Source organism: Xyrauchen texanus, chromosome 1 (genome assembly GCF_025860055.1).
Source record: "Xyrauchen texanus isolate HMW12.3.18 chromosome 1, RBS_HiC_50CHRs, whole genome shotgun sequence".
Classification (NCBI taxonomy): Eukaryota; Metazoa; Chordata; class Actinopteri; order Cypriniformes; family Catostomidae; genus Xyrauchen; species Xyrauchen texanus.
In genome coordinates, this window is record NC_068276.1 from 11,172,457 (window position 1) to 11,199,844 (window position 27,388).

At 37.1% G+C, this 27,388-nt stretch overlaps 3 protein-coding genes across 3 annotated transcripts in view; 2 read left to right on the forward strand and 1 right to left on the reverse strand.

Moving 5' to 3' along the window:
- The window catches only part of cemip (cell migration inducing hyaluronidase 1), a 177,300-nt gene extending 170,452 nt beyond the window's left edge, over nucleotides 1-6,848 (forward strand). The window contains exons 25-29 of the mRNA XM_052130572.1: nucleotides 643-847; nucleotides 2,396-2,485; nucleotides 3,112-3,269; nucleotides 3,930-4,030; nucleotides 5,844-6,848. Coding sequence (XP_051986532.1) covers nucleotides 643-847; nucleotides 2,396-2,485; nucleotides 3,112-3,269; nucleotides 3,930-4,030; nucleotides 5,844-5,971 — 682 coding nt within the window. The 3' untranslated portion in view covers nucleotides 5,972-6,848. The remainder of the gene's footprint in view (nucleotides 1-642; nucleotides 848-2,395; nucleotides 2,486-3,111; nucleotides 3,270-3,929; nucleotides 4,031-5,843) is intronic.
- A 4,048-nt stretch (nucleotides 6,849-10,896) lies between these two features.
- On the reverse strand, nucleotides 10,897-15,898 carry mesd (mesoderm development LRP chaperone). Its single transcript, XM_052135108.1, has 3 exons — nucleotides 15,739-15,898; nucleotides 12,608-12,840; nucleotides 10,897-11,519 (listed from the first exon to the last, which is right to left on the reverse strand). Exons 1-3 carry the CDS (start codon nucleotides 15,889-15,891, stop codon nucleotides 11,285-11,287), a joined length of 621 nt encoding a protein of 206 aa, XP_051991068.1. The 5' UTR covers nucleotides 15,892-15,898; the 3' UTR covers nucleotides 10,897-11,284.
- Nucleotides 15,899-19,942: 4,044 nt separating this feature from the next.
- On the forward strand, nucleotides 19,943-25,132 carry tlnrd1 (talin rod domain containing 1). The gene has a single exon (XM_052127991.1). It carries the CDS (start codon nucleotides 21,422-21,424, stop codon nucleotides 22,484-22,486), a length of 1,065 nt encoding a protein of 354 aa, XP_051983951.1. The 5' UTR covers nucleotides 19,943-21,421; the 3' UTR covers nucleotides 22,487-25,132.
- Nucleotides 25,133-27,388: the final 2,256 nt, after the last annotated feature.

Sequence of the window (27,388 nt, forward strand, 5' to 3'; positions counted from 1 at the left end):
CTCCTAAACTGAAACATTAAGGAGCCAAATTGCTGTTTTTAGTCACCAAATCACAGAATTGCTCGATTTTAGATTGCTGTTCAGAAACAAGATAGAAAGCCGAAGAAAAGGAAGACAGCTGATAACCCATTGATCGGAGGTTTAATAAACCGTTAATATTGTTGAGAAGAGAAGTTTGCGTTCCCTTTTGCCTCAGATGTTTACACCCCTTGCATAATACAAATATTTTTTATTTAGTACTGCTAATCTGAATCTACATTACATGTATACATTAAGTATAGTTTGCATACTGTAGTGTGTTGCCTTCTTGAGCATCAATGAATGTTTGTACCTTGTGTAATAGCTGTGTACAAGTCTATATAAGTGTATGTGTGTGTGTGTGTGTGTGTGTGTGTGTGTGTGTGTGTGTGTGTGTGTGTGTGTGTGTGTGTGTGTGTGTATATATATATATATATATATATATATATATATATATATATATATATATATATATATATATAATTATTTTAAAATATTGCCTTAATCTTTCTTTACCGGATGGCCCAAACACGGCTACAAGAGTGCAAATTGAATGAAATCCTTGATGCAATTTATTGTTCTAGAAGCATTCTTCTCTCTCTGATGTCTGCTGTCTCCCTACAGGCTGCTCTTCCTTAAAGTCAAAGCACACAATGAGAAGGAAGACTTTGCTTTCTGCTCGGTAAAGGGATGTGAACGAGTGAAGATCAAAGCCGTTATCCCCGCTGGCAGCGGCCCCAGTGACTGCATAGCCGAAGCCTACCCCAAACATGCTGAGATGCCCGTTGTAGATGTGCCTTTGCCCAAGAAACTGCCCCGCTCAAGACTGGTGAGAAGACATTGGTTCAACTTTTGGGAAGGATCTCTTATAGTACTTCCAGTGTCGCACTATGGTGATCTTTTGAAGTTTAGTGTAATGTGGAATTCCATTCAAATTTGAATGTAGGATATTAAAGCAATAAGCCAATTGAGTCTGTTTTGTTACAGTAATATTACATACTTGGGTGGCTTATTGCTTGTATAAAATGTCGGCAATAGCACTATTTTAAAAGACACACATTTGTTATGTACAGTTACATTTATTATTAAATGATCAGAATAAACAATTATTCTGTTAAGCAGCATTGTTCATTAGCCTAGTTGTAGGCTGTTTGCAGTTGCCAAGCAATGTAGAAACTGCACATTAATATAGAACGTGCAGGTTTACAGACATTTAGCTCTTGTCCAGTCAGAAATGTGAGTCAGAACTGTATATTCTGTAGATAATTCTTGATAGACTACATGGACAAAAGAACGTGGATACCTGAACACCACAGCCTTACAGTATGTGCTTGTTGAACATTTTGTTTCAATACCATGGCCATTGCAGGCATTTGATTGTCAATACAGAAGTCTACCAGCAACCAGGATAAATAATGTGAAATGCTAGCATTTGTTCTGCAGGTGTACATTTATCAACAGAAAGGATATTTTACCGTGTTTTACACTCACCTCTACAAATATTTGCTAGGTTATATTATTATATAATGTAAGAACATTTACACTTCAATGCATTAAATTGGCTTAAAAGGGAATGTTTATTAGTCGATCATATGTCCTGGGATTTTCAGTGGCCTATGCCAATATCAATATCTAGACAGCAGGGTAGTCGATGGCCAATGTAATGATATATATATATATAAAATACAATTTATTTACTGCAAGTGATCTGAAATGAACTCTTACACAATATTTATGTAGAATTCACATAAATATAATGTCAAATAATAATGGTGATAATGTCAAAATGGCAAGTTCGATTATTTGGCCTGGTCAATATATCATCCATCACTAATGTTCATTCATTAACTGTGTACATCTTACTGGGTGCCGGTATGTTCGCATCACATCATACACCCACATCCCTATAGGAATTTTAAGATTATAACTTTAAGAGTTAAAACTTGTCCCACTCCCAGATGTCATCAGATTTTATATAGTTGTTAATAATGTGTTGTTATTTATTTTTTTGGTCATCTAATGTAAAACTAAACCAAATATTCCATGTAATTATGTATTTTAACAATTAATTTGAATAATGACACAAATAATTTAACAGAATCCCAGTAAAATTGATTCTTCTGAAAGAAAAAACTTCTATGAATTACATATCATGAAGGCCTATTAATAATTCCATATATAGACACCCATGTATTTTATTAAAATTGTATTATTAAATAGAAAGAGTGAAAGAAAGAAAGAAATTGTTTTTTTTTGACAGCACATGATTTTAGGGTTCCCCACCTTTGAAATTTCAATTTAACCCCTGGTTGTAAGTCTAAACATCTATTAAGAAACTATAATATAGTAAGCACACATTTTCCCTTTTCCTCTATAGCCTCATACACCAGAGCACTTCCTTGAAGTCAAGCTAGAGTCGTATAACACACGCTTCTTCCACATCAAAGAGGACTTCTCCTATACTGAGGTATGAACTAGTTTCACGTTTGAACTCTTTATTTTAATAAAACCTCCTTCTTCGATCAGTCCTTGAGCTTCTTGAATATTACAGAGAACTGAGTAAAGCCTGTGACACTTGATTAGTCTAGCCATGCACTGTTTACCAGTTTACATCTGAATAAGCATAAGATTATTCAATGATCATTAAACCATTACTGAGTCATTCTATTAAAAGTGTGCCTTTTCCAGTTTGATAAGGTGCTATTTAGACAAAAAATTGCACTACCTGTGCGCTAATGTAGCTAGAAATTGGACATCATGACTTGACGCATGAAAGTTTTATAACATTACAGAATTATTTTTTATTCATGTGTTGAGGAAATATCTATTTTAGATAGTTATGCTATTGTGCTATGTTATGTTATCATATGCTATTATGATCCGTATCAGCTAATCAGTATTTTTTTTTACACATGTATATGAGGGGCACAAATCCATTTTATAGAATGACCATTTGGATCTATGGTTTATGTGAGTTGTATGTTCTATAATGTTGGCATTAATCATAGTTTTCAGGTATTGATTTATCAAATGCTTCTACGTCAAATGCTTCACCACAAGTAAACAAAGTCCCTCTTTTATTGGTATCTGTAGGTAAATGGCAAGAAGCTCTACCAATCAGAGGACGGTGTGCATGTGACTGTGATTGACGGCCACAGCGGTACAATCCTGGAGTCTAAAGGCTTCAGGAACTCTATACTACAGGGCATTCCTGCTCAGATAAAGAACTACATCAATAATCTCAAAGACGAGTAAGACCACTCACCAAATATATGCATGAATCTTGACAGATGAGTAATTCACCCCCAATGTACAAATGTATCAAATGGATGTTTGGAGTGTCTCACTTTGATTGCGTTATGTTTTTTAGGTCACAGTTTTAAGTTAAACGTAGTTTGAAAGTTATAAAAACACGCCTCGAGATGCCTGCATTCTGAATTGCACTCCATCCAGCTGTGTTTGAACACAAGAATGCATTCTCATCTTGTGCTGTCGCTTCTCAAAAGCCTGATTGTGGATTGTTCTCTGTACAGCTGCATGTTGCCTGTACAGCTGGAGTTTCGCTTACTGCCCCCTGATGAACACAGGTGTTACAAGCTTTATTTGCACCGATGATCGTAATATTCCTTATTACGGTCCGGGGACATGATAAATTGCATTCATTGTTTTACATACTTGTATATAATTAATCACACTGAAATAACGCCCTTCAAAACCTATACCAAGCTATTACATTTTAGATAAGGGTTTTACAGTAATTAGGTAAAGATTTCTAAAAATGCCCCCTGAAATGCCACAGACTACTAGAAATCTGCGGACCCTCGGTTGAGAAACACTGGTTTAATATCATTCCTACACCCCTGCTTGACGTAAATGCTGTGGCTGATAGAAACTCGTTGTTGTACTTCCAGGTCAGTGGTTTTGATCACCTCTAAAGGAAGACTGGTCACCGGGGGGCCATGGACCAAAGTTCTTGAGACCCTTGGAGCAGACCCGACAGTGAGGTTGAAAGGTAAGAAAAATTTCAATTAAATTTAATTAAAAAAACTGCAGGATGCAAGTCACAGCTTGCCAATACATACAGTATTTGCACTCTTTAGTTTTGGAACAAGTGTGCATGCCAGGCAATACATGCGACCGTACAAAAGTGTTGGGACAACTAGGCCACACATAAAAACAACTGAATGCCACTGCATTAGATAACAACATATTAAACCAAGTTGCATCTAAGGCATCATCCTAAATGAAACACAGTAGAAACTCATAAGTGATTGATTTGGAGTGCACTACATAGGCAGCAAATCTAGAGGCATCTTTACACAGCCAAGTTAATGCTTCTCTGTACCTGCTTGAAATTCTGTATAAAGATGCAATGCAGCATAAAAGCCTTATAAGTCTAAATTAAGCCTGCTCTAACCCACCTTAGATCAGCCTTGTTTTTATTACGATAGAGCTTGTATTTCATAATTTAGTTTCTTATTTAAGGTATCATTTCATATTTTCATTAATTTCATATTTCTATATAAAAAAATTTAATCTCATATTATGTATGCAATTGTAATTTCTGTGTAAATGTATGCCTGCTCTGAGCAGCATTAAACCATCTATGCCAGTCTAAATGCCAGTTTAAATGCTGCTTCTTTGCCACCTTGCCAGTGTAAAGATGGCTTTGGTGTAAAAAAAAGTACTCCTCACGCAAAGTGACTTGACTCTCAGTTGATTTCAATAGTTCGCTGTTAGCATGTTGCTAAGCTAACAAAATGATCCTCTCTAATAAACATAAAAAATAGCACTCAAATAATGGGTAAAATAGATTTTAGATTGTATAGTTTTTCATTAGATTTTGTTGGATGAATTATGAGCGTACTCATCTCTCATTTTGTCCCCCATCATGGAGTTAATCACAGTATATTATGAAATTGTACTCTCTGCTTAGGATACATGTAAAGCTGCCATAAAATTTGGCGAAAAGATGGCATCTATTTTTAGGGAACGTTATCATGGTTAAAAACATATCCAGTAAAATTAGTGTGTGTTTTATACAGTAGTAAACATTACATTTATTATAATTGCTCGTGAATATAATACTGTATGTTGAAGCTGCACTATAGAAAAAGATTTCATCCCACTGGTATTTGGTCATTATACTGGTTCTTCAGACAGTGAAGCTTTCAGTCTATGAGAAACACACCACACGTGTGTGAAGAGGATAAGTTGCTTTCTGGGCTGGACTGCACACACACATACCAGAGCAGCAGGGTCCTTCCTTCCACCCCTCCCTTCACAAATTATATTTATCACATAGAATTGTCATTCCAGCCGGTGAAGCCTCTGAAGTTTATATTCCAAGCTCTTCCCACTGGGTTCTGAATCCAAAGTTTGTAGACAACACCAAATGTTTCGCCGCTTGACAACAACATACCATGTCTCCATTGAAGTGTTCATACATCTTAATGAACACTACCAGTAATTAACATACAAGTTTACCACTAATCCAATATGAATAAAAACCAAAGAGTAATTGGTCTTGACCAGGATTTTTGTAACGTGTCAACGATCGGTCAACGTTCGGTCAACATTCGCAACCCATTTTATTTCTGTAATCTGATGTATTTCCAATTGAAAAAGGTTATCCAATGAGAGAACATGTAGGACTTGATTTTATCCATCAGGAATTGATTTGATTGCAAATAACGTGCAACAATAAATTGTTCACAATAAGACAAGGAACTTACTTTAAAAAAAAAAAAAAGAAAAAGAGTAAAACAGCTGTTTGTATTTGTAAATACAAACTCTCTTTAAAAATGTATTTTGTGATTTTCCAGATAAGATAGTCTTCGTTGGCTTCAAAGGTTCCTTCCGGCCAGACTGGGTGAGGATGACTGTTGATGAAGACCGGGCCAAACTTCACCAAGTGCTGCCCATTCCAGTGGTTAAGATGATAAAGCTATGAAAACAACCAGCATGCCCTAGGAAAACTCGGACTCTCAGTAGCACCACTGCCGGCGCAGCCAGCTGCGCCCACAAAGCCAGGACTACTGAACCTAAAGGACCAATCAGAACAGAGCATGTCTTCATGTTACCTAGTAACCCCTCCCAGCAGATTCCATTGTATGTGACAATGTGGATGTTAAGTGATTTTTGGATTGTGGCGTCAATTGATTATACTTGAGTTTTAACACAAGAAAAAAAGAAAAATGTAAAACTAACACGTAACTTTCCTCATTTCTGTCCCTCTCAGTGATGTTTGCCTTCATGTGATCCCGAACAAGGTGTGGTTTTTCTAAATATGTAAAAAAAAAAAAAAAAGGAGGTTTAAGATTGTATATGTTGTGAGGTTTCTTCATTTTACTTTTCATGCACAAGAGTTTTTGGTTGATTTCTTTTGTGTTGTACAAGAGAGCCAGCGAAAAGCAATGCAGTCTTAAATTGAATGGCTTCGAATCTGAGCATTAGTATATGTCAGTCTATCATAAAATGATCAAATCTGTGACAAATTGGCTTTTCTTCCTTTTGGCAAGAAGTACGACAGTGTCCCTTTGCCGAAATAGCTGGTCTTTTTTCGGAGAGTGTAAGTGTTTTGTATGTTTTGTGTATTTCTAAAAAAAATCCTGATTGATAACAGAGATATATTTTATACGTATTTATTGTACAGGCACTATTACACAAATCCAGAAGGGACATCTTTTAATGGACTCCTAAGTTGTAATGTATTTCTGCCCTATCTGTAAAAACTCTCACTTTATTGCATAATTCAAATATACAGGACTTCAAGTTGTATATGGATGTGATGTAAATGTAACTGATTTCAAAGTAATAAAAATGTATTACTTTACATAAAAAAATAAAGAATTTTGTATATAAATACACCTTTTTTTCCCCCTCACATCTTTTGAGTAATACTGCATGTCCATTTATATTTGTTGATATCCAATAAACTGTAAATATGGAAGTGCTCAGTATCACTGCAGTAGAATAGATGTATAGTTGTAGAAACCAAGGATTGGATAAATGACACTTGTGTAATTATTGGCTATTACATAAAACCACAACAACTTGAGTATTAAAAAGTAACTGATAGACACAATTATTGGGCCAAAAAGAACTCAACCAAGCTGTTTTGTAGCATTGCAGTAGGCAAAGTAAAATTGCCTTCTCAGTTTGGAGCGATATGTCATATTACACAAAATTGTGTACTGCGGGTGTACCAGGCATGTACCATTTGGATGCACCCGGGTCGTGGCCCACCTGTATTTCTGTACCTGTTTGATTGTTCCTGTTTCAGGTGATAGATGAGACTGGCAGCTTTTTATTGCAGTGAACTGTTGGGTCCAAAGCACTGCTTCCCACCAACACAAAGCCTTTTCAGTAGTCTCAACATTGAGGCTTGAATGTGTTTCAACTTAACACTATAAACCAAGCACATTGGGGATTCATGGTATGCATCTACACACTGTTCGTGTTGGGGTGGGGACCATGAAGATGTTTTCACTTTTCAGCAAGTGGTGAGGAAATATGACCATGGAGGCCATACCAGACAAGGGTGGACCCTGCATTCTGGAAATAAGCTCTGCAAAATAAGAAACATCCTCTCAATTTCAACTGCTTTTATTTTCAGCAAACTTTACATTTGTAAATATTTGTATGAACATAAAAAGATTCGACAACTAAGACATAAACTGAACAAGTTTCACAGACATGTGACTAACAGAAATTGAATATCTTTTCAAAATCAAAAGTAATGGTCAATATCTGGCGTGGCCACCAGCTGCATTAAGTACTCCAGTGCATGTCCTCCTCATGGACTGCACCAGATTTGCCAGTTCTTGCTGTGAAATGTTACCCCACTCTTCCACCAAGGCACTTGCAAGTTCCCAGACATTTCTGGGGAAAATATATTTTTTTTTTTACATTTTACATTGTTTACATTGGACAGTCTGAGCACTGATGGAGGGATTGTGCGTTCCTTGTGTAACTCGGGAAGTTGTTGTTGCCATCCTGTACCTGTGCCACAGGTGTGATATTCGGAAGCACCGATCCTGTGCAGGTGTTGTTACGTGTGGTCTGCCACTGCAAGGACAAAGAGCTGTCCTTCATGTCTCCCTGCAGCACTGTGCTGCATCTCACAGTACAGACATTGCAATTTATTGCCCTGGTCACATCTGCAACCCTCATGCCTCTATGCAGCATGCATAAGGCACATTCATGCAGATGAGCAGGGACCATGGGCATCTTTCTTTTGGTATTTTTCAGAGTCAGTAGAAAGATCTCTTTATTGTCCTAATTTTTTATAACTGTGACCTTAATTTCCTACCATCTGTAAGCTGTTAGTGTCTTAATGACCGTTCAACAGGTGCATGTTCATTAATTGTTTATGGTTCATTGAACAAGCATGGAAAACATTTTTTAAACCCTTTACAATAAAGATCTGTAAAGTTATTTGGATTTTTACAAAAATATCTTTAAAATACAGTGTACTGAAAAAGGGATGCTTGCTAAATCTATTCTTACATGCACAAACAGTATGGAAACTACGTAAAGGATTGTGCCCCTGATCTTATAGGAACATTCTGAGTTCAATACAAGTTAAGCTCAATTGACAGCATTTGTGGCATAATGTTGATTCCCACAAAATCCTCTTTTTCTGGGTTACAGTGAGGCACTTACAATGCAAGTGAATGAGGCCAATTTTTGAACATTAAAAAGAATCACTATTTCAAAAGTATAGCCACAAACTATAAACAATACAAGTGTTAACATGATTTTATCATGATAAAATCGCTTACTAACCTTTTCTGTGTAAAATTATAGCCAATACAATGGCATGCTGTGCCACAAAAAGTAAAGCATGATTGATTGCTCTCTTTCAAAGTGGGGCAGTGATTCTGCTTCTACTTAATACGTTTTCTTTCCCAGAAGCTGTCTGACTGATTCCAGATCAGTTCATTTATGCCACATCTTCCAAATACAACCTTCTACAACATGCTTTCATGTAAACTGTCAAAAAAAAGTCAGATAACATATATTCTGTATTGCAATTGAGCCGAGACCGCTCATGTACTAGCTTGTGGAATGAGAAGAGACACACCAACAGGCATTCCATGAAAGAAAAGAGTGAATGAGTATGAGAAAATGTGAAAATGTGGACAGCCAGGAAAGGAATTTTTTGCCTGCAGTTTGTTATCTCTTTGTCTAGACTGAGGGTCTAGATTCAAAAGAGGGTTTAAAGGAATTTTCCGGGTTCAATACAAGTTAAATCTCAGGAAAATTGTATTATTTGAACAAAAAATTTTCCAATTTGAAGTGGGACTACTTTTGTAGGTGAATGAACTTCTGGTTCTGCATTACCAATGCAATTCCTGTGGGTGGCATTTACTCCATGCACTCAGTGTTGTACTCTCACCAATCACTTTATTAGGAACACTATGATCCCAATAAAGTGCCCATCTGCCTCAAGGTTTGACATATTGTGCATTCTGAGATGCTATTCTGCACAATACAATTGTACAGAGGGGTTATCCGAGTTACCGTAGCCTTTCTGTCAGCTCGAACCAGTCTGGCCATTCTCCGTTGGCCTCTCCCATCAACAAGGTCTTTCTGTCAGCAGATCTGCCACTCACTGGATGTTTTTTTGATTTTGGCACCATTCTGAGTAAACTCTAAAAAACACTAAAAACACATGTGTGAAAATCCCAGTTACAGCCGTTACAGAAATGCTCACATAATAAATGTTCTGACCTTTGAAGCTCAAAAAACAACAGTCAGCAAAAAAGTCATCCATACGACTCCAACTGTTAAATGAATGTCTTCTAAAGCAATATGATCACTTTAGGTATGAAAACATATCAATATATAAGTCATCACTTCCAGTAAGCAGCAGTATGCATGTTCAAGAGAGGGCAGAGTTCACGTGGTCTCTCATGTGACATAATATCACATTTTTCTCTTGGTTGAGACATCCAGGATAAGCACACAAATGGACCATTGAGTAAAGAAACAGATAAACACAGATCTAACCCAAAACCAACAAAGCTTCTGTACAGCATTGCTCCTCAGTTGTAAACAGCGCTGTTCTTCCGATGTCTCGCATTTGCGTCTGTTCTCGCATCTCACATCCCAATGCGATTACATCACATGCTCAAACCACTGCTGACCGGAATCAATGATTTAGAGTTTAAAAAGTACTTAAATACTGACCTTTTCGCACAAAAAGTGATTGTGTTGCTTTAGAAGACTTGAATTTAACAGCTGGAGTCATATGGATTATGTTTATGCTGATTGTCTGTGATTTTTGTGATCTCCGTCCACTTGCATTATAAGGTCCTACTGAGCTAAGATACAAATATGTTCTGTTGAAGAAAGAAAGTCATACACTTCTGGGATAGCATGAGGGTGAGTAACTTAGAACATTTTCTTTTTGATTGAACTATCCCTTTAACATTTGTATAGCCACAAGATGGAAATATGATAAGTGTATTTCAGAACTTATTCGTGCTAGCGCCACCTTTGATCTTTAATGGAAATGACAACGAAGAGGTGAGGGATAGACTTACAGTCTCTTCCATCGGCTGTACTGCAGTTTAAAGTGTTTCTGGATTGTTCCGCAGACAAAACATTGATTAATTATTGGTCCAAGAACATGCAGTATAAAAAGAACTCCAGACAACACGAGTTGTGGAAAACCAGATGTGATCTAGGAGCTTTATAGCACCTGTGCCATTGAAGAGATGGTAAGTCTATCCCTCACAGCCTCATTAACACTCCCACTAAAAATCAAAGATGGTGCTAGCGTGAATAAGGTCTGCACTGCCTTGCCCCATAAATTTCTATTGTGAGGGACTCAAAAAACTTGTAAAAACCTGAATTTTATGTCCTTTATTGTCTCTAGTAATCAGTATTGTGCCACAAATGCTGTCAACAGAACTTAACTTGTACAGATCATTCTTTCAAACACTGCATTTTTTATGTATTTGAAGACAAACGGACTTGAACAGAGATGTTTGACACCAATAAACAATACAATGCATGAAATTATAAAAATGGTTTATTCTTGAAATCATTCCTGGACATCCCATGAAACAAAGAGTCACAGTAATACAGAAAAATGATCAAACAGAGCTCTAAATCAAAGATGAATGATTTAACTTCAGTTAACTTTATTCAACCTCTAGTGACCTTGGCATCAAGTACATTGGTAATACCTGTTAGCGAAACCTTTCTTCAGTCCTGTGTTTTATAAAGACATTAGGCCTTAGAGGCCTGTGAATCATAGCTCCTGCTTGCTTTTATTTGCTTGGTTGGCTGCTTTCTTGCCTCCTTTCTTCTTGGTCTCATTTTGTTCCTTCCCCTTGCCATCTTTCTTGGCAGCTATCCCAGGGTACACCTGTCCCTCCACAGTGACGTCCTCGCACCGGTCCTGAGCCACCAGGAAGTCTTTAATCTCCCAGGCATAGCTCCCGTCACGCAGCATGAAGATGACACGGTTAGATCCCACTACAAATCTGATCAACAAAAAAAAGGTTACTATAGAGATTCTGCTTTAAAGGAATATTCCGGGTTCAATACAAGTTAAGCTCAATTTACATTATTTGTGATATAATGTTGGTTACAACAAAAATGTCCTCCTTTTCTTTAAAAAAAAAAAAAAAGCAAAAATCAAGGTTACAGTGAGGCGCTTACAATGGAAATTAATGGGGCCAATTTTTGGAGGGTTTATAAATGTAATAAAAAGCTTATTTTATAAAAGCACACATTAATTCTTCTATTATTCTCCATATTGTTTATGTCTTGTGGCTATACTTTTGAAATAGTATTTTAAATAAAAAAAAATTGTCCCCATTCACTTCCATTGTAAGTGCCTCACTGTCACCCAGATTTTTGCTTTTTTAAATGAAAAGGAGGGGCAAGTCAAAATAAATGTTTGTGGTAATCAATCTTATGCCACAAATGCTGTCGACTGAGCTTAACTTGTATTGAACCCGGAATATTCCTTTAAGAGATCGAAAAGAATGAGCTTTTTTTTAGGAGAGCTTCAAAACTGATGGTTGTTCTTGGCTATCCCATAACACAAATTAAAGTCACATAGGATCCCAAATTAATTTCCATGATTAATGCCCCATGAAGACAACACAACACACATGGATGTCCACAGCCTGTATATTTTTGGTAAGTTTAACATCGACACACTTTTATCAGGTTGACAAAAGTTAATCAGGTTTCAAATTATACAACAAGAGATATGTTGTTCAGAATAAAAAAAATCTGTTTTTTAATGTTTAAAAAACATTTTTTTAAATGTTCTGGTTTTCAAAAGGTTAGTAGTGGAACAGGTCCTTACTTAATGTGCTGAACTACATCTGTGCGTACTCTGCTGGAGTAGCCTGTTTGAACTTGAGGGGAACAGACTTCATACATCCACTAAAAATCACCTTGTACCCGTTGGTTAAAAGTCAATGCAAAAATGACAAGTGAAGTTAGCTTGAGAAGAAAAGGTCTAGCATCCATTATTTGCAATGGGATTTTAAGAATGACTTTCATGTCCAAATACTTTTTGGGGCCACTTTTCTCTGCATAGAAATACGGTTGATACCTCTGAACATCAAAGTTGGCATTGAAGAGGCTTCCCTGCCACATGCTGGTGATCTCTTCCGTCTCTTTCTCTGTCGGGCTTCCCGACACGGAGGCAAACACCATCAGGGTCTTTCCTTTCTTAGACATCTTCAGGAGCTCTTCTGGTTTGGACGCATCTATTTTGGAGAAGTCGATGGGTGGAGGAGATCTTTTGTGCTCGGGCAAGTCACCCTCCTCAATGTCATCATCTTTCTGCAAAAAGTTAAAGAAGCAACACATTGAAAGAAAATAATTGTTTCCAGATGTAATGGAAAAGTTTTAATCAACATAGTCTCATGAGAATTCTTCACAATACTAGTGAGCACTGAATTCGTACCACCTCATTCGTACGAAAACGTACTACTCATTCGTAACCCGGAAGTGGCGCTTTCTTCCATATTACACATCAGAACTTTTATGATTTGGGTACTATAAGGTGTTACACTGTATGGTTATGGATGGGGTTAGGGGTAAAATGACAAAAACACAGTTTAGGATTAACAAATGCCACATTGGCAACTACAGAACACTAGGGAAGCATCTCTCATTGGTGGACCGAATTAACTAATTGGTATGAAGTACTTCTGTGATGAATTCTCGTGCATTGGGTTGGTTTTAAGGGTTTGAATCACCTAACCCAAACAGTTTTAATCACATTGTTTATCAAAACAGTTTTAATCTCGGTTTTATTTATTTTTTGGCTTAAACTCATGGTTTATCTCTCCAGATTTTCCTGGGGGCTTCTGGAATCAATGATTACAAATACCATTCCCCTTTCCATAAATTAGAACAGAATCATTAACTTTTTTCACAACTCATCCAAGAGTTAAATTTGTTGAGTCTTCTCCAAAATGGCCTCACAAAACCCAACTAATGGATTTTTGTGTTCGACAACATTAAAAAAAAAAAATCGGCTTAATTATATTGCTAGCAATGCCGCAAAATAGGAAGCGAGACTCTACATCTCATCAATGCTTTTGCATATTTAAATTTAATTTATCATTGCAACAATGCCCTGATAGAACCAGACAAATTGATGACTGGCCGAACATTATTCGATGATAGATAATTGCACATTTTCAAGTAAAAAAGCTTTGTCTTATGAACAAATTCTTGTTAGGGATGCACTGATCTGACACCTGGATCGGTATCGGTGCTGATGTATTTAGAAGGATCAGGTATTGGTCCGAAGATCCATGTTAGTCAAGGTTGTTACTGTCAAGCTCCAGAAAATAAGACACATAAAAGCATGACTATTTTTTTCAAAGTCTCTTGAAGACATGCAATAGCTTTGTAAATAGCAAAAGGCAACTTTTAATTAAAGCACTTTATAATTAAGTAAATATATATTCTGCATGCACAACTCAATTCAATGATTGGCGCTGCTCTTTTGACACACTCATAGCAAGCTTTCTGGGCACGTGATGATGCGCTCCACACAACTTCATCTCAGATGTAGACACTCAATAGTTTGATATGCTTGAATAGTTCGGTACATTGAGAATGACACCGGAGGAGCCTTTAAACAAATTTTTTAATAAGAAGCAAATTAAACTACTGTGGACTAGCCCACAAACAGACACTTACAGGATTCCTGGAATGTTCCGACCTTCAAAATAAAAGCCCCAGGTTTTTAAAGTTAAAGGTGCATGACTGAAATATATTACTATTGTATTATAAGATTCTAAAAGTCAATAATCGTAATTATTAATATTACTATTATTATTTGTTTACAAATTACAACATTTAACTTGACGGAGTACCAAAACATAACATAAAATGTGGAGATATCTTACAACTTAAGCGAGATCTGAATCCTTTGATAAAAGTTAAAAAAATAATTTGCAAAAAATTAATGACTTCTTTTCAACAGAAGACTTTCACTTGAACTACTGTTAATTTTGCTGCTACATTATCCAGTTAACAATACTTTTTACCTAGTAGACTACACCTTTATAACGAAACAATATGTAGTTAGAGGTTTGTGTTTCTTTCCATATAAAAGAGTATACCCAATTTGTTTTACACATTTAGGTATAGATTTTCTAAACTTATTAAGAAAAAACAACACTGGTATCGGATCGGGATTGGCCAATACTGAGAGCTCAGGTACCGAAATCAAACAGGGAAAGAAAAAAATGGTATTGGTGCATTCCTAATTATTGTTGATGGTGTGTTACAAAAAATGGTCATGTGTGCACTGTCACCTTGTGAATGAGGGGTAATAAAACTGCAAATCTTTTAAACTTTGTTCATTGTAGATTGATATTCTTAATGCAAATATATGAAGCCAAACATTTTTTACGTTTACGTCAGATCTTAATATGCCTTGTATCTTAAATGCCTTTTATGTCTAAATTAATGTGGCACCACTTGACTGTTTTACTGTTATGCAGATAATTTATGTGAACAATGTTCGTTCAAGTTTCACATTTAAAAGGTAACCTTTGTCCCTATAAAATGTGTGAATGAGACTTGACAGTAAGAAACACTATTCAATGATTACACAGAGAGACAAAAATGATGAAGACATTAAGAGGTGTCTGACTTTGTGCAAGCAAGGCCAGAATCCACGTACAGTCTGTCATCTTATTATGAAATACATAAGTATACTACAACTGAACACAAGAAAGAATAAGACAACTGATACTGTGGAAATAAATTAATACAACAATGAAGAAACAGACAGACAGACAGACAGACAGACAGAGACACACACAAAATTGTCATCAAAACATCTAATGCAATTAAACAGCTACACAAATCATATAAAACACATACAACAACATAAAAATGTAACGCTTGCGCCGACCAAACATTTATTAACAATCCTCTTGTCCTGAGAACAAACAATTTTTGTCTATAGTTGATACACGACTCATTATGTGCCACGGTGGTTTTATTCAAATGTTTATCCAAAAGCTATAACCAAAAAAATTAGCATACTGTTTTATGTTCGAAGGATATAATTAATTAGCCCGTTTTGAACTGAAACTGAACTTTGACTCCAAGTAAACTTTATTTATTAGATATAGTCCTTGTGACAACTTCCCCATGCGACAAGCCCCGTTCTCGGATGCAGCAGCGCGTTCTGGTCCATTGTAAACATACCTCCCACTCCTCCAGCAATCTTGCCATATCAGCATCATTATAATCCCGTATGTCTTTTTTCTTCTTAGGTTTTGTGTTTGTACAATGCACCGATATGAATAATATAAGAAAAAGAAACACTGATAATTTTCTGCAGCTGACGAGAGACGCCATGTTTAAACTTGTACCTCGCTGATTGGATGAAATTATTCCTTTCGTCATAGGATTCTGGAAAGGGGCGTGTCGCCCTGATTTTTTTTTTTTTTTTTTTTATTAAATGAAATAAAAAAATAAAATAGTCATATTTTATATATATATATATATATATATATATATATATATATATATATATATATATATATATATATATATATATAAAGGGTATATTCTCACTCACCATTTCTTGTTTATTTAAACGTATGGCATTTCATATAATTTCAAGTATTCTATGAACAAATTAATCTTCATTGTGATTGAATAAATCAATGTGAGCCCACTTTGAAAAATTTTCATAACAAATCTATTCGGCCAACTTAAGAACAGCAATGTGATTTATGGGTGGCCCTTAACCCCTGCAACAATAGGGCTTTTTACCCCAAATTCAATCCTTTGACTTATTGGATGGTTAAAATGATTAAATATTAGATCAAATTACCTCAGAATGAACCTGACATTGAATGCAATGATCTCATGGATCAGGAATATTTTGAGTTTTGGGAGAAAATAATATTAAATGTGGCTTTAACCTGGGGACCTTTAGCCCTGTTTTATACAAAGGCTTGTAGAGCCTCTTTTTGTGGATGTAAAACTTGGCTAAAATAATTAATCAACGTACCTGAAACAGTAAGTATGAACCTTCAAAATATAACAACATATTGTATACTTCTAAACTGGTGTTCAATATCTTCAACTGAAGAGGACAGAAAAGTATGTGCATTATTGCAAATAATTTTGCTGTATCAGTTGCATTTTATCTTTTATGAATTAAATGAATGTATATAATATAATATACTGTATCTTTTCATTTGAAATCATTTGTATGGTAGAATTCAAATGCTAGAAATTTGTGTTGTCTAGTAGCAAATGCCGTAACCAATGTAGATAAGGCATGAATGAGGTGTATTATTATTATGACATGGCTGAGCCAGCAATGTGAACTCTTGATACAGGCATGTAACTTCAATGGTATGTTAATGAGACTAATGAGGTTAATGTAAGTGTTCAAAAGAATTTCAAAGTTCTAAATGTCTATAAGCCTTAACATAGAACCCATAGAATCAGAATTTAAAGTATGTAGAATATTTATTTCCTTGAGTTACTGCTCAATTAGGTAAAAGTGTAGTAATACTGCTTGATAGTGAAAAAAGAAACAAGCACAAACATTTGAAGCTTCATAAGTTTTACAGTAGTAAAGGCAAGAGATGTTCTTCTACAAATATTCTGTGGAGTGGGTTGGACCTTTACCCTTTATGTTCTTTTTTTATTTATTTTGTCCCCTTTTTCTCCCCAATTTGGAATGCCCAATTCCCATTGTGCTCCAAGTCCTCGTGGTGGTGTAGTGACTTGCCTCAATCCAGGTGGCGGAGGATGAATCTCAGTTGCCTCCATGTCTGAGACCATCAATCCGCGCATCTTATCACGTGGCTTGGAGACGTAGCGCGTGTGGAGGCTCCATGATATTCTCTGTGGCATCCATGCACAACTAACCACACGCCCCCACTGAGAGCGGGAACCACATTATAGCGACCATGAGGAAGTTACCCCATGTGACTCCCTACCCTCCCTAGCAACCGGGCCAATTTGGTTGCTTAGGAGACCAGGCTGGAGTCACTCAGCACACCCTGATTTGAACTTGCGACTCCAGGGGTGGTAGTCAGGGTCAATACTTGCTGAGCTACCCAGGTCCTCTACACTTTATGTTCTTTAGGTTGGATACCATTCTATTACAGAACTTGCCTTATTGATTAATTTGTTCAACCTGTTTGCATACCCACCAGCAGAACAGTTCCACATCCTACTACACACGTTGAATGACTACTACTACTACTGTTGTTAAGCTCTCGTCTGTCTTATAAGGAGTTAAATAACATACACATTATAAATACCTTAAAAGCTATTTTTATATCCATTACCTCCAATGAATGAAAATAGATACTGACAAGCACAAGAGTCTTAAAACAAGCCTGTTATAGCTCATTTATTTTGATACAAAATGAACGGGTAATGACAATAAAACTGTTGCTTACTGAATTACTTCATGTTCTTACAGCTCACTTCAGTGGCTGGGCCTCTCTCTCTAAAGTGGTTGTGCATGAGACGCAAGTGTGAGGCTCATTCAACAGAATCTGAACTGTTTCCTCTCAGGACACCCCACCCAATGGCACAGTGCCCCGCGCAGCTGTACAACATGCAGTATTGCAGTCTCAGCCCCCACCCCAGATCTTACGCACTACATACAAATGCTTTGTTTAATCCAGTAGCTTTATTCAGTTTGAATTTAATGAAGACCATACAAGGTCTATATTGGGGCTCTACATTGAATACGATTAACATATTTTGCTTTAAACTGGTCAATGGACTTTTATAGAATTCAATGTCAATGAATATGTTTTGAACCAGGGTCTCTTTTAGCATTTATTAGTATTTCTGGATGTCCTTTATACATGTTGGGTGGGGGGTATTCTAATTTTGCACTATTTAGATTCAACATATTTGACCCCTGGTTCTATAGCTTATTAATGTAAATGCCTGGAGACCCCATCCCATGTTTGAAGAGTGAGAGTTTTCTGGGAACCGGCTCCTCCTGTTGTTTCCTATTTGCTCCTTCACAATTCCAATGTCTGCCTTTATCCAATGAGAAGTACTTCACTGTGTTTACATCAGTTTTTGCAGCATGAATCCTATTTCCATTCCCAAGATGAGTCTGCTGTTTTAAAGATAGTTTGGGTGTTTTTTGAACTCAGTAGGGTGAACATTTTTTGTAAGCGATTAATACAACTCATGGTGCATTCAAGTCGTCCTGGGAAGTTTGCAGTTTCAAGATCGGAGATCATTAATATGATGTTATGTGAGTTCAAGTGATTTAAGTCGGAAAGACAGACTCGAAGTTTCATTTTTCTTTCTCTCTTTTTCACTTACTGGCAAAGCTTTTTTTTTAGAACCAAACAAAATTAAGAGCAAAGGTGTAAGTGTTTCTTTGTTTATCATTCTTGTGCATCCTCATATATGATAGGAAATGTAGTTTTGCTGCACAAACCTGTCAATTCATAAACCAGCTGAATATGAAAAACTGTATTTTCTGACAAACCTTTCATTATTCTTTGTTAACAGTAGGCTACGGAAATGCATACAAACTGACTGCTCAGTCAAAATTCACAAGTACGACCAACACACTCTCATGGCGAAAAACGTCAGGATTCGTACAAATTTTCTAAATTTGGCTAATTCGTTTGATATTGTGCAACTGTACTTGTTTGAATTCCTACGAATTTCACTACAGAGAATGACGTCGCTGGACAATGTTTCCATCTAATACGCGACTACTTGGTTCTTACATTACAACTTCCTATCATGTTTACACACTCTACAGATCAGTTAAGTTAGATAAGGGGTTTGGGTAAGGGCATCCTATTAATAAGTATGTCCTTTAAGCCTTGTGTGCAGAAATCATGCATACTTCTGCATTATGCATCCGGGAATTTGCATGCGTTGAAGTCGTACGAGTTTATGTGAACAACGTCGCACGAGACCACACGAAATAGCAAAGTCAAATATTTATGACTTTTCATGAGATTGGCTTGAGTGCATTATTACCAATATCAGTTTGCTACCACCATCATTCTTAAATAGTCATGCCCCAAACACGGAAATTTGGGGCTCAATGAAAATAGAAAAAAAAGGAAAAGGAAAAAGAGAAAAAATATAAATAAAGACTCCTCGACACAAGTACGTATACTTACCAACAAAATGCAAAAGATGTTGAATAAAAGCTATAAAATAATATAAATAGGCTATTTTGACAATGAATCTTTGATTAAAATTTAAAATGTCATTAAGCACTTGAAATTTTATACAACAAGCATTGATATTTAGCAGCAATTAATTAGGAAAGAAATCGAACAATATTTCATTCCAGAAATTGCGTTCAAAACGAAATAAATAAACACTGCCGGCGTTTCCACTAAACAACAAAATGGTATCTCTCTATGCCGCTCTGAATGCGAACATTGTGAAAGTATTAAATACCCACAAGCGAGAGAACCTGTTAGATATACAGGGAAGCGCAAACTGGAAAAAAACGGCAAAACAAGGAAACCCTGAAAACAAAGAGAGGAAACAGAATGTAATTTCACTGGAAGCGGCCGCTCTTTGGGTGTAACTTTTGCACTCAGACCGGTATAGTGTCTCACGTTGGGGCCTCGGGAAACGATGACTGGTGAGAAATGAACTCCACTTTTTATGCGCCCAACATTACCTCAGGCATATAAGCGTATCAGTCGAGGAACTGGTGAATTTAAACGAGTGATTTTGCTTCACGTTAATGCTCTATGACCTGGAATAATGGTCGTAGAGTGCTCAAAAGAGTCAGAGTTTGAGGGAAGCTAACAGGCTATTCAGCCACACCCTCCCGACGCTTCCTGATACGCAAGATGTAGCGGGAGACTACAACCGCCGTAAGAGTCTCAATAGCGACCGAAGTTCGTTACCGAACCTTCTTGGTTGTGGAAAGAGCAACAAACCTGTCAAGCGTTAAAGAAATTGTATGTAAAAGTGAAACTCTCTGCGACTGGACAACCGTTGATTTTCTGCTGAGGAGGGAGTATGGACAATAGATATGCTCAAGGAACTGAGTTTGCCCAAAGAACTTGGATTGTGTACGAAAAAGAAACGGCTGAAAGCCGTTTGCGAGCGTTTTATGGATTTTGGAGGCGTCGTGTGATGATGATGCAGAGGCGGCGGGGCGCTTGGTCGGCGCTCGCGCTTTGGTTGGAGGGTTACGCGTGTTCAGCTATATGGTCATTGTCATCCTGCCGGACATTAATTTAAATGCATTTATGTCACGATATAAGAACAAAACAATGTTGGATATACAGTGGACCCGATTAAGCAAGCCAGAAGTTTGCAATTCTGGAAGTCTGTCCGTCAACCTGCACTTTGCCTTCATTTGGGCGTTCTCTGATACAAACGGCACTGCAGTAGCCCTTTAAAAGAGTGTTTATAGTTTTTTGTATTGTTGGAGCAACATTGACAGAAGCAACCTGTGAAACTGATCCCCCCAAGTTTGGGCAATTCAGAGTTTTTCAATTGAAAGGACATTTAATTATAGCTCTCCCAAGCCTCTGTTTGTCCACATTTGCTTAAAAAAGAAAAATCCATTTACTTTTTTCAGGTTTACTTCTTTCATGAGAAATCAGGCCTTTATTCTCAAGTACAGTGAGTGAAGTTTAATATTATTATGCGATAGCAAATGTTTACTCAAAGAAATAAGTGTCTTGTGTGTTTGTAAAGAAGCGAATAGTGGACTTTGTCAATATATTTTGAAGGACATTATAGAACACTTTTTGGCCAGTTTTTACTTTTCCCAGAGAAGGCGATCTTTCAAACTGAAGAAAATGTTACGTATTCACACAAGTCAACGTGTGATGTATTCTTTATTTTGAAAAAGGGAAAACAAAATTTTAAACATTAGTGCGAGAACCCTACTATGGCTAGTAGTGGCTCCGGAAAATCAGATAGCGAGGTTCCTACCAACATCCTTAGTGGCAACTTGCAACAAAGGAAAAGACTTTCATACATCTGTGATGCATGCAAAAGCAAAATGCAGCTGGTGGCAGACCTGCTCCTATTGTCCAGCGAGACCAGGCCAGTGGTCCAATCCGACGGCCTGCCAGTAGCAGAGACTTTTGAGAAATGTCGTGACACAGTGATCGCCAGAACGAAGGAGTTGTCCATTATTGTTCATGACATTCAGAGCCAGCTCAACATGGGCAAATATGTGGAGGTTGGGGACCTACTGGTGGAGATGGGGGACCTCGTGGTGTCGCTGACGGAGTATTCAGCACACGCGGCATATTTGGCAGCAGTGGAGACCCCAGGCTCACAAGCTGCTGTTACTGGCCTGGTGGACCGCTATAAAGTCACCCGGTGCCGGCATGAAGTGGAGCAGGCCTGCAACACTCTCCGCCTGACGGCTCTGGCTGACCTGACGCCACAGCTCCTTCTGGAGTTGTCGCAGAATATCCTAAAGAACCTCACCACCCTTACGGACGCATCATCTCTGGCCAGTGATAAATCCAAGGACAAGTTTGCCAAGGAGCAGTTCAAAGCCAGTGTCAAGTGCATGACCACGAGTGCCACAGCTTTCTTGGCATGTGTGAGGGAGGTAAAGGCCTATCCCAGTGAGCTGACTCGCAACCGCTGTGTCCTGTTCAGCGGACCACTCGTGCAGGCTGTGCACGCCTTGGTAGGTTTTGCCACCGAGCCGCAGTTCCTTGGCAAAGCAGCCAGCATCACCCCTGAAGGTAAGGGAGTGCAAACGGCCATCTTGGGCGGAGCCATGAGTGTGGTGTCGGCCTGTGTGCTGCTGACCCAGGGCCTCAGGGATATCTCTCAGCATCCCGAGAGCAGCTCCCAGATGCCCATCTACCGGGAGCGACTGCGGAACTCTGCTTGCGCCGTCTCAGATGGATGCACGCTCCTTTCTCAGGCACTAAGGGAACGATCCTCACCAAGAACTCTACCGCCAGTTAACTCTCATTCTGTGAATTAAAACTCCTTAACATACACAACACCAACCCCTTGGCACATTATTTGAAGTACCAAAGAATCTAATCAGGTTTTCCCCAATATAGTATGACCCTGTTGAGTAAGTAGTGTTTGTGTCTAAGTTAACTCATCATGGCATTAACATATCTTGAGGTCAGAAGAGACATTTATTTATTTTTTTCTTCATTTCTAGATGTGATGTGGGAGAAAAAAATAACTTTACTAAAACTGACAACTTTTGCAAATCTATGTTACCCTCTTTCGGTTGGGAATTTGGCTATAAGTGGTTACTCACAGAAGGCTTAATAAAATGAAATTGAAAGTTTACCTCAGTGTTTAGCTGAATGGATGTCATTGAGATGTGAAATATCCAGAGTTGTGCTCATGCTTGTGTTCCATGTGTGAATTTGTAATGAGTAAAAGCTGCTGTGAGTGTGTGCCACAGGTTTTACACTATTTACAAAACGTACAATTATATTTGAACGTGCTTTGTTTTTCTTTTTGCCCATCCCCTATTTTTTTATTTTCATTTTTTATTTTAATCATGCATGTACTGGAGTATTTATTTCAAGTTATTAAAATGTTGTTTCACCTGACTGTTATTTTGAGACATCTCAGTCAAAAGATTAAAGGACTTGATTATTTTAAATCTACAACAGAGGCATCCTTTCACTGGATGATCTAAAGGTAAAAGGCACCGTAGCTGAATGTGTCCCAATAATTATTATTTTTTTGTAAGGTTGTTCACATGACATTTTTTAATGTAGCCAATTTTAGAGACAGGTCTGAAGTAGTGGCGTAGCCACAGGTGTGCCTGGGTGTGCAATTGCCACCAAAAACATATGCTTGCACACCTAAATGAAATTACAGGATTTTTGACACTTAATTATAGTATGTAGTGGTGTAAAATTAATCATTATTCTGCTGAAACTTCAATGCATCGATTAGGAGATTTAATAATCTATTATAATGACCATAATAATACCCAATGTGTTGGGTATTAGATTACACAAGCACCCACACAAAACTGAAGAAACAAGCACATTTTAAATTTAGAAAGTTTATGCTACCGAGTTTGGATTTATGCCTCATTATTCATAATTGTATGTGTCCATATGAGCAAAATAAGTTATTTGTTGTTCTTCCCCAATTATGCATATTGTGGAATATTTTGAGTTTTACTACATCTTATTGGTTCAGTCAATATTCCCCTGATGATATGCAAATCTATTGTACATAATCAATGGTCTACTTACAGTCTGTTTGCATCATATCAGGCGTGGTATTATCTTATATTATACTGGCTTAATAATTAACGTAACAATATAATTTTTCTTTTTTATATTATGGACCAAACCTCCCTGTTATCCATAAATACAAAGAATGTTAAAAAAATGTTTTGAATCTTCTTACTGTTATGCAATACAATGCATTGCTGATTTATTTCTTATTCACAATGAAGTTTTTAAACCAATGAATTTAACTAAAACCTGGTGTATTTTTGTAAATTGTTCTAAACTGTGCATATGTCTTTAGCATATTTTGGAAAATAATGATGACTTATACCAAAACACATTTTTTTTAATGACAAAATATTAAGTCTTATATTTTATATATTAACAGGCCTTTACCTACTCCATTTAATTATATATATTTTTTAAAGTCATTTAAACATAACACAGAGCTTAAAAAATTATAGCCAAAAAGTCATTGATGCAATGGTTGTTAATGGTCATTTTATTATATTTCACTTAATTGACCCTTCGCTAAGCTCCGCCCCCCTTGGGTACCGTTGCTCGCTCTGACAAGCTCTGCAGATCTCCCCACTGGAATGAATGGAGATTGCCGTGAAAGGCGCAGTATTTGGCTAAATATTCTCAAACAAAATGGATACTATTATTACGTGGGCTGGAATGAAGAATGACATTGTAAAGCATATTTATCTGACATTTTCTGTCATAGCCCTCCTCTAAAACCGCCCCTGTTCAAAGCGCTTGTGACTGTTCATTCAATCATCCAATGAATCAACAGATCTGTGTCACATGATGTGAGTAAAAAGAAATTGGGCCACATTCAGCTATGGTGTGAACGGAACCAAACGTTGCTGTAGATGGGTAGTGTTTGTGTGAATTGCTCGTTCATTTTTCATAAAGAATGTGTACTAGCACTCATTGAAATATGAGAAAATCTAGCAGGTTGATTCAGTCTACAATAATAATAAAACAATTGAAGAATTATAAAAATTATTTAGTAAAGTATTTGATTTTGTCAAAGAATTTCAGTTTTTCCTTGCACTACATTGTGGATAGGTGTAGTTAAAACTAATAATCCATTTGCCTTTGAAGAGCTCTTTTGCACAAAATCTACCATGACTAGTTCCTGATGTGTTCCATTTGTTATCATAGGCCTCGATAAGCCTCCTGCTTCCTTCATCTCTAAACTCAATGTGTTTGATGTCTGGAATGTTTATCTCTATTGCCACATAGGGAAGTATCTTGAGTGTTGAGGTTTATCTCACACATTTCCTGTAGACTGAAATCCATTGATTAGACTATTGACAGTCCACACGTACACTTTGAGTTTTGGCAGATTTCAACAAAGTACTGTATATCTCAGTTTGTTTCACAGGTATACGTAATGGGGAGATTTATAAGCCTATATCCAGTTTTTAAAACAACTTTACCTATATGCCAACCAAGGTCATGAAACTATAATGCCCCATTTAAATGTACCACAAAATAATAATATTAATAATTATTATTATTATTATTAAAAATAAAAATGTAATCTATTTTTGGATAATGCATTTGCAATGTGACATTTCTATGACAGTTTAGCACATTTTTACACACACACACACACACACACACACACACACACACACACACACACATTTTGATGTTTTTGATATACATTATATAAATTAAATTGTGGTTGTATTTTTGTACTGCCTTTGATTTGTTTCTTTTTCTAAAAAAAACAAACACATTTTTTATTACAGTTACTTTTTACTGTAAAAATGTATTTAAGTAATGGGAATTAAAATTAGAATCATAAGAGAATAATGAGAATTACAAAAAATATCATAAAAAGGATGGCATTAAATGTCTGGACTTCTATATAATTTTAGATAATCATTTTTGTATGAAATGTACTTAATTGGTAAAATGTTTTTTTTTTTTTCATTGATACACACAGTATACACTCACCTAAAGGATTATTAGGAACACCATACTAATACTGTGTTTGACCCGCTTTCGCCTTCAAAACTGCCTTAATTCTACGTGGCATTGATTCAACAAGGTGCTGAAAGCATTCTTTAGAAATGTTGGCCCATATTGATAGGATATCATCTTGCAGTTGATGGAGATTTGTGGGATGCACATCCAGGGCACGAAGCTCCCGTTCCACCACATCCCAAAGATGCTCTATTGGGTTGAGATCTGGTGACTGTGGGGGCCATTTTAGTACAGTGAACTCATTGTCATGTTCAAGAAACCGATTTGAAATGATTCGAGCTTTGTGACATGGTGCATTATCCTGCTGGAAGTAGCCATCAGAGGATGGGTACATGGTGGCCATAAAGGGATGGACATGGTCAGAAACAATGCTCAGGTAGGCCGTGGCATTTAAGCGACGCTCAATTGGCACTAAGGGGCCTAAAGTGTGCCAAGAAAACATCCCCACACCATTACACCACCACCACCAGCCTGCACAGTGGTAACAAGGCATGATGGATCCATGTTCTCATTCTGTTTATGCCAAATTCTGACTCTACCATCTGAATGTCTCAACAGAAATCGAGACTCATCAGACCAGGCAACATTTTTCCAATCTTCAACTGTCCAATTTTGGTGAGCTCTTGCAAATTGTAGCCTCTTTTTCCTATTTGTAGTGGAGATGAGTGTTACCCGGTGGGGTCTTCTGCTGTTGTAGCCCATCCGCCTCAAGGTTGTGCGTGTTGTGGCTTCACAAATGCTTTGCTGCATACCGCGGTTATTTCAGTCAAAGTTGCTATTCTATCAGCTTGAATCAGTCGGCCCATTCTCCTCTGACCTCTAGCATCAACAAGGCATTTTCGCCCACAGGACTGCCGCATACTGAATGTTTTTCCCTTTTCACACCATTCTTTGTAAACCCTAGAAATGGTTGTGCGTGAAAATCCCAGTAACTGAGCAGATTGTGAAATACTCAGACTGGCCCGTCTGGAACCAACAACCATGCCACGCTCAAAATTGCTTAAATCACCTTTCTTTCCCATTCTGACATTCAGTTTGGAGTTCAGGAGATTGTCTTGACCAGGATCACACCCCTAAATGCATTGAAGCAACTGCCATGTGATTGGTTGATTAGATAATTGCATTAATGAGAAATTGAACAGGTGTTCCTAATAATCCTTTAGGTGAGTGTATATCAGATCCAGTCATGTCTAATGTTCATGAGATTCAGCCATCAACTAATTTGGCTCAGTTGTAAGACCTTGACTCAAGCTGCCATCTCTTTTCATGCTAAAAAAACTAAAAATGTTAGTGCACAACAGGAAGCAAATGACCTCTGCTATCAGGACACACTTCTTTCAAAGCACAAAATGTTGGAGTAATACAGGTGAAACTCGAAAAATTAGAATATCGTGCAAAAGTTCATTAATTTCAGTAATTCAACTTAAAAGGTGAAACTAATATATTATATAGACTCATTACAAGCAAAGTAAGATATTTCAAGCCTTTATTTGATATAATTTTGATGATTATGACTTACAGCTTATGAAAACCCCAAATTCAGAATCTCAGAAAATTAGAATATTGTGAAAAGGTTCAGTATTGTAGGCTCAAAGTGTCACACTCTAATCAGCTAAACACCTGCAAAGGGTTCCTGAGCCTTTAAATGGTCTCTCAGTCTGGTTCAG

What these genes read in the sequence shown, in the direction of transcription:
- mesd (XM_052135108.1), bottom strand. Translation starts at nt 15,891, where the DNA reads ATGGCGTCTCTCGTCAGCTGCAGAAAATTATCAGTGTTTCTTTTTCTT. An exon ending in GATTGCTGGAGGAGTGGGAG is followed by an intron (nt 12,841 to 15,738) that starts GTATGTTTACAA and finishes AACTTTTTGCAG; the next exon opens with AAAGATGATGACATTGAGGA. An exon ending in GCCAACTTTGATGTTCAGAG is followed by an intron (nt 11,520 to 12,607) that starts GTATCAACCGTA and finishes TTTGTTGATCAG; the next exon opens with ATTTGTAGTGGGATCTAACC.
- tlnrd1 (XM_052127991.1), top strand. Translation starts at nt 21,422, where the DNA reads ATGGCTAGTAGTGGCTCCGGAAAATCAGATAGCGAGGTTCCTACCAAC.